The sequence below is a fragment of the Littorina saxatilis genome, linkage group LG16 (assembly GCF_037325665.1).
Source record: "Littorina saxatilis isolate snail1 linkage group LG16, US_GU_Lsax_2.0, whole genome shotgun sequence".
In the NCBI taxonomy this organism is placed as follows: domain Eukaryota; kingdom Metazoa; phylum Mollusca; class Gastropoda; order Littorinimorpha; family Littorinidae; genus Littorina; species Littorina saxatilis.
Genome location: NC_090260.1, coordinates 34655373 through 34663582, shown reverse-complemented (window position 1 = coordinate 34663582; position 8210 = coordinate 34655373). Strand labels below are relative to the sequence as shown.

The 8210-nt window shown below is 46.6% G+C and overlaps 1 protein-coding gene across 1 annotated transcript in view; it reads left to right on the top strand.

The window, feature by feature from the left end:
- Positions 1-2518: 2518 nt before the first annotated feature.
- Positions 2519-8210, top strand: part of LOC138950915 (sulfide:quinone oxidoreductase, mitochondrial-like) — a 32376-nt gene continuing 26684 nt past the window's right edge. The window contains exon 1 of the mRNA XM_070322620.1: positions 2519-2914. Coding sequence (XP_070178721.1) covers positions 2702-2914 — 213 coding nt within the window. The 5' untranslated portion in view covers positions 2519-2701. The remainder of the gene's footprint in view (positions 2915-8210) is intronic.

Below are 8210 nucleotides of genomic sequence, written 5' to 3'. Positions count from 1 at the left end.
CTATGCGTCCCAAGGACAGATTGTAAGAAAAGGCGTAGCCTTAAATCTAAATCCTTGTAAAATAAAGTTCAATTCAATTCAATACACTACACTAGCATCATCCATCATCATTCTTACTCTGGCACCACAAATCTCACTCTGGCACTCTAGCATCATCATTCTCACTCTGGCACTCACTCTGGCACCACCATTCTCACTCTGGCACCACCATTCTCACTCTGACACCACCATTCTCACTCTGACACTCACTCTGGCACCACCATTCTCACTCTGGCACTCACTTTGGCATTCTCACTCTGGCACTCACTCTGGGACTCACTCTAGCACTACTATTCTCACTTTAGCACTACCATTCTCACTCTGGCACTCACTCTAGCACAATCATCATCACTCTGGCACCACCATTCTCATTCTGGCTCTACTATTCTCACTCTGGCACTTACTTTAGCACTATCATCATCACTCTCGCACCACTCTGGCACTCACTCTAGCACAATCATCATCACTCTGGCACCACCATTCTCCCTCTGGCACTCACTCTAGCACAATCATCATCACTCTGGCACCACCATTCTCCCTCTGGCACTACCATTCTCACTTCAACACTCACTCTAGCACAATCATCATCACTCTGGCACCACCATTCTTACTCTGGCACTCGCTCTGGCACCACCATTCTCACTCTGGCACTCACTCTAGCATGATCATCATCACTCTGGTACCACCATTCTCACTCTGGTACTCACTCTGGCACCACCATTCTCACGCTGGCACTCACTCTGGCTCCACCATTCTCACTCTGGCACTCACTCTAGCACAATCATCATCACTCTGGCACCACCATTCTCAAGCTGGCACTCACTCTGGCACCACCATTCTCACTTTGGCACTCCCCAAGAACACACACACACACACAAGTCTGGGACCACCACTATCACACAACACAACAGCACAGACATATACAGATACAGGTATATGTACAGGTATACAGATAAATGTTGACCTGGGTGGGATTCGAACCCACGACTTTTGATTTCACAGTCTTTGAATACTGCGGCTCTAATCCCCACGGCCACTTTGCTCGCTTGAAAGATATAATAAAATTAGTATAATATAAAGCTCTCAATGAACGATTGCTCACTAAAAAAAAGAAAGAACAAACATGGGTCGGTGCCTGGCCCACAGAGCGATCATCGCGTCCGTTTATGATATGTGTGTACGTGCGTGTCAATGAGTTTATATAATTAAAAGGAAGGCAAACTCTGAATTAATGTATCGTTACTAAATCACAAATCATTAAATAAATTAATACAAGAATTGAGACCAAACAAGAAATTCCTCCGAGGTAGGAAAAACACCCCCGTCCTTACCATTCTCACTGCCACCAACTGAGAACATTTGTCCGGGGTGTATCTGCCGCTTCGCCGGGTAGCAAGTAGAGCCGAATACCCGGCTTGAGTGGCGCACTGTACGACGGCTTCGAACCATGGACCCGTCAAGCTTTGGTCCCTTCCAGACTCGTGGAATGGGAACAGCACGAACATGATTCAGGGGCCATAATGCCATTCCTGATCATATTATCATGTCGAGTCCCATACTTGTCGATTATGATAAAATGATAAAATCGGTGCAGCCGTTTCCGGCGAAGCCTTTCGTCACACACACACACACACACACTCACACAGTGAAATAGGCCTACACGGGGGGGGGGGGGGGGGGGGGGGGGGGGGCGGGAGAGAGTAACTTAGGGTGTGTGTATGTGTACTTCAGTTAGGCCGCCCATCTTGATTTTGTATTTGCAGTTTCGCCGAAATCTCGATGATAGACATGATTTTGTCACGTCAGTTTTTGTCTAGTGGTTAGAAGCATGCATTTAGTTTTATTTGGGTTCAGTGACATATGGTTTAGTTCTGACCATTCTAGCAATCGATCAATGTTTTCTTGGAGGACTCTTGCTAGTTCACTTAGATCGGCCGTTTGTGACTAGAATGAATTGTAGTAGTCTGCAAATGTAGTTCACGGCCGCATACATTTATTGCCGGTAGGTCACAGTTAACTGACATAGATAGAAAATAGTAAAGGACCAAACTGAAATAGAACCTTGTGGAACTCCAAACCTTACTGTTTGTTTACAAGAGTATGATTGATTCAGATAAGTACTCTGCTGAGAGAGAGATCGAGAGAGATAATGAGAGAGAGGCGATTTGTCCCTCGCCGCTGGGGGGTAGCCTATGCAGTGCCTTGACATTGCACTTCTACCTAATTTGTTATTCATTCATCAGCAGGCCATATGTTCCGGTGTCTTCGTAATTTTCACGACATCAAGGGCATCATTTTATTTCGAAGAGAGTTTTCCCGAGGTCAAAAACGTGCACATATAACGTGCGCAGGTTTGTAAACGTGCACACATGACAAAGTGCGTCTGCGCGGAAACACTATCCTACCAAAACACTTAACGCCATTGGTTTAGATCAAAGCTTCCGTCCAACCAGAGACGCGAACACATTTATCTTTCGCCTTACGTATTTTTGGGGTCAAGCAGACGAACTACAGATCAGTTCAGAAGTTCCTGTTTTCGACCCGGTGCTTGCGTTTCTTGTGCATTCTTTTTCGTACTTTCGGTGAAGCAGATAAATCAGGTTTCTTTAGGGATTTTAATCGGCGTTCAAAGACACTAAGTGCTCCACTGTCGATCAGGGACATGGCTTTCAGACGGAACATGCTGAAATCAGCTGTGCGGTGTTTTTCGCAGACGGACACATTGTCAATGGTTCGTCATTTCTCTTGTACAAATCACAAGGGTGTCAGTTATAAACTGGTTGTCGTCGGCGGCGGTTCGGGTGGATGTGCGACAGCGGCAAAGTTTTGTCGAGAACTGGGGAAAGGACAAGTGGCAGTTATCGAACCCAGCGAGGTAAGAGACATCCCGGGATATGATATGATACAGGGCGACGTACGTGGGGTGAAAACGAAACTCACAGAACTTTAACTAGTCCAATACAGTTACTGTCTGGTTCACTGACCGATAGGTTAATTCCCTCTCGGGAACTGGTTATTGATCTGCATTCTCTTGTGTGTGTGGGTGTGTGTGCACACATGTCTGTCACTGTCGTCACGGTGTGTGTGTGTGTGACCGTGTGTGTGTGTTGTGTGTGTGTGCCGCGTGTGTGCAGTCTCTCACAGGCTATCTCTCTCTCCTGTCTCTCTCTCTCCTGTCTCTCTCTCCTGTCTCTCTCTCTCCTGTCTCTCTCTCTCTCTCTCTCCTGTCTCTCTCTCTCTCCTGTCTCTCTCTCTCTCCTGTCTCTCTCTCTCCTGTCTCTCTCTCTTTCTCGATAAATATATCGATACTAATTTGTCTTGGGCCCATCATGTTCGGTCGGTGTGTAAAACAATGTCGAGAAAAATATATCAGTTAAATAAAATTAAACATTTTCTAGATCAGCACTCAAGGTTATTATACTTTAGTTTAACGCATATATATACAAACCATCACAGATTATTGTTCAACCATCTGGGACTCTGCCAGTGCTAATATTTTAAAACCATTGTATAGTTTACATAGGCGAGCGCTGAAACTAATTTTACTGAAACAATCCAGTCTTGTATTTGATGATTATAAGAAACTTAAGATTCTCCCATTAAAAGAAAGATTTAAATTAAATGAAGGCGTGCTCCTTCACAAAATACTTTCCGGCCGTGCACCACGAACTTTTGTTGCAAACTTTAAAGTCAAACCAAACCGAAAGTTTAACGTCCCAATTCCAAGGATAGATCTCTTCAAATCAAGCTTAGCCTATTCTGGTAGCGTCCTGTGGAATTCTCTCCCGGAATTTGTGAGAGTCCCAATGAGTCTCAATACTTTCAAAAAACACCTTTCACTGTATTTAATGTTAAATTACGAAAAATCACAGTGATGGAAGACTTCGTTTGGTTATATTTTCATTTGTCCAAAGCATCAGTGTTCATTATATCCACACAAAAACACTCAAAGCTTTAATAACACATTTACTCATGCATGTGTATTCAGCATTGTTTTCACTACATTACATATATATATACGCTTTATATTTGTGTATAATATGTAATGTGTAAATATTCATATGTTGTTGTTTGTCTCTACCTTTTTTTCTACGTTAATATCCGTGTACATTTATATGTGATTAGATTAGTCCCCTCTCTGGGCGAGGGCTGGTGGAAAAAAAGCTCGTTGTATTGCTTATGCCACAACCCTCGAAAAATAAAATTTGATTTGATTTGATCTCTCTCTCTCACTCTCTCTCTCTCTCTGTCTCTCACTCTCTCTCTCTCTGTCACTCTCTCTCTTTCTCTCTCACTCTCTCTCTCTCACACATTTATAATGATCCAAGGTTCGTATAACTTGAATACATATTGTAGATTATAGTTTGATTCGTCGTTAGGGAGAGGGCTAGATGTAAAAAAAAACTAACCACAGATTATTCTCACACTCAAAGATTTGCCAATCTCTCTCTCTCTCTCTCTCGTCTCTCTCTCTCTCTCTCTCTCTCTCTCTCTCTCTCTCTCTCTCTCTCTCTCTCTCTCTCTCTGGCTCTCTCTCTCTCTCTCTCTTACTCTCTCTCTCTCTCTCTTTTTTTTTTTTTTTTTTTTTTTTTTTTTTTTTTTGGTCGCTCAGTCTCTCGTGGAGAGAAGACGTGTTTACAAGTGCTCCGCTATTCTTGCGTTTTTGACAGTGATATCGTACACTGTCAGCGCCCATTTTCATATGTGCTTTTTTGTGACGATGTGGACTACACTATGGTGAACTTTTCTATAGCTTTTGTTCACACATGGCGGTGATTTTTGTGGAATTGTGTTTTTCAACTATGCCATCACTGTGCTCTTTGTGAGCGGGCTGCTGGGTCAGCCACGCTTGGCCACGCTTGACCGGCGCCACCACCTGGCTCTGGACAGCTCAGCCGCGCCTTATCAGTATCCCATCTTATCTACCATCCCCCCGACTACGCCGTTTCCGTGTGCGCATAGTAAACATGGTCTGGTCTCTGAGGCGTGTGTGTCCGTCTGCAAGACTCTCTCTTCTCTTCAACTTCATCTTGAGGTGTCATAAGATGATCTCGAGGATGGGCAGTGTAATTATGTGAGTCGCCGCCGGATACATCTTGGGCCTCTCGCCCACAAGCTTTCATGCTTTCTTAATCCTAACCAATTATGTGATTTTATCTCGCTCAAAGGCCACGAGCACTGTGTTATTTTAACTCTGCAGCTTAGTCCCATGGCCCTGCACACTTGTAACTTGCAGGACTGGGTCCCCAGTGTGGACATCAAAAGGGACCCAAATCAGCTAACTTTTACAGTACCTTTAGAGTTACTCGCACTCACAAGACAGATTTTATATAAACGATATGGATATGACATTCGTAGCAAGCCTGGTTTTTATGTTGACTGGGTGGACGAAGCCGACAACCCTACCCGTAAGCTAAGTGTTGTAGACAGTTCTGATCTGGAAGACCAACGTGTACTGCCTTCGGAGCTGTTTCGGACCAAAGTACAGGTAAGGCGTGACGGCATTAAATGCATCACCGTCACCCTCTATTACACGACAGGCACAGTTCTGGTGCAAGGGACCAAGTGTAATGTATGGCGAGACGAGGAATTCGATGCCATTGTTTCCTGCATCAAGGCTGTGTCTGCCCTCGATGCAGCCAACAGAAAAGCGTCGATGACGGAGAAGCTGTCAACTATGCGCCTCCCACCCACTTCACACGCCTCCAACGCCTCTTCAGGTCAAACCGCGACCACTAAACCTGCAAGAGCGTCTCGGCGTCTGAAATCTCTCGGTCCCGACAATGCCTCACTCGAGAGTATTAATGAAGACTCTGAGCTCGCTCTTGCACCTTCATTGGACAACTCTTACACTCCACCCCCCTCTACTGCAGCACTCACTGACTCATGTGACATAAGCCCCGAAGGCACAGTGACACCTGTTCTTCCCCAAACTGAACAGAGCTCGACCTCTTCTCCCACATTCCATGGGAGTGTGACCCCATCGGCTGACCTTGTCAAGGCGACGCAAGAAGTCACAATCGTGTCGGACGGAACAAACGCTGAACACTCCTCTTCTCTGCTCGTGGACCACCCTGAACTTCGTGATGAGTTCATGTCCCTCATCGAGACAGCGAAGGCACAAATAAAAAGCGACCTTAAACACCACATTAACACGAAATGCAATAAATTCAACGACACACTAGCAACCATGAGGAAGGAGATGACTGAGCTGAGCAAGCAAAACCATACACTAAAGTCTCAGCTTGGTGACTTGAAAAGGCAAAACCAAAAGCTAGAGAAAGAGGCTGCAAACAGGAAAGAAAAAACAACAACAACAACAACAACAGAGTCACAAACAGCTGTAGAAGCTATACCCGCTCAAGTCGATGCGGGTGTCGAAACGTTCAACAGGTTTGAAGCGCTGAACGATGAGGTGGAAACAAGTTCAGCTCTACCTAAGAGAGTCACTCAGCCTGTACTACAGAATGGCGCTGACACGAATGAAGAGTCTATCAATATCACACGAGAAAACAAACTGCGTCTATCTGCTGCGAAACTTCAGTCTCCCGACAACTTAAATCCACAGCAGCAGCTGGCAGAGCTCCGAGTAGCTTCTTCAACCACTCGCGTGCTGCTCGGTGACTCGGTGATGAGAACTGTCAGAGAAGAACTCATGTTTCCCGGCAAAGCGTCCCAAAACCTCAGTGTGTCGGGCCTCTGTGTGGACGATTTAACGCACTGGTTGACCAACATTCCACAATCCAAACAGGTTCAACTAGTAATCGTCCACATCGGGGTCAACACTTGCCGACACAACACCATCACAGAGACAGCATGGTCCGGATTGTTCAAGCTCATGAAGAAGGTGTTTCCTGCAGCACGTCTACATGCTTCCTCTCTTGTGCCACCAAAGGGAGAGCACGCTCTGAGCAAGACTGTAGCGACCTCCAATCATTCCCTGGAAAGGGTTTGTGCCAGAGAGTGTGTCTTGTTTACCGACCACACTGACACCTTCCTCACCGCCAGTGGCGCCCCTCGCAAGGCCCTGTACCGGGACGCCCTTCACCCAAGTCGGCAAGGTACCATACGCCTGGCATGCAATCTCAAGTTTGCCGATGTAAAGATTGTGGACAAAGAACAAGATCAACGAGGCCGAGAGAGAAAGGTGACAGAGGGGCCAATCTCACATCGCTACACCGGCCAGCCTGCTGCAACTTGGCAGCGCCGGGGACCTTTGCTGCAGACCCCTCGCGGAACCGGACAGCCGAGTCGCCACCACGACCAGGGACCGGAACTTGTGTTGCGAAACAGTCCTACGCCCTACCCACACCCACCCCCTCACCTAGGGGAGCGAAAGCAGCCGGGCAACACAACCACGACTTCTGCGAAACAGACCAACGATGTCTGCAGACTGCGCCGCTCCAGCGATCAGCAGCACTACAGCCAGTCCCATCAGGCAGTCAGAGAGGGGCCGCCCTACCCTGTGCCTCCATATGTCTGGCAATATGCAGCCCCTTGGTCTCCCCCGCGCCACATGCTTCCTTCATCATTCCCGCTCCAGACACACCATAACACAGTGCCACCCCACCGTGCATACGGTCCCATGCTCCCACATCTTCAACAGTGTTCCCCACCCTCCAGCTACCAGGGCTACTACAAGTACAACTCGGATATGTGTACGCTGGTGTAATGTCACGTGGAGTGTATTTCATAGGTGTGACGACTTATTTTTTGGATTACTCTTACATGTGTGTGTGTGTGTGTGTGTGTGTGTGTGTGTGTGTGTGTGTGTGTGTGTGTGTGTATGTGTGTGTGTGAGCGCATGTGTGTATGAGCGTGTGTGTGTGTGTGTGTGTGTGTGTGTGTGTGTTTGTGTGTGCGTGCGGTAAGAGAATGCGAGACAATACAGCATTATTGGTGTCATCTGCCATGATGGTAACACTTTGCATACTTTTATGTACGACTGTGCTACTGCACGAACATTTAGTAATTTACCCTTGTGAGGGTGTGAGCATGGTTTCGTGGCCTTTATCCTCCTGATTGAACTTCATATTACCTTCGTTTTTACTGTGCTGTGGTTCAGGCTGTCACAGCAACTCTTTCACAAAGAGACGAGAATCACATTCTTTGTCTTGCGTGAGACAGAGACTCGATGTGTGCGTGCTCCTTTATTGTGCGCCTTTAATCGG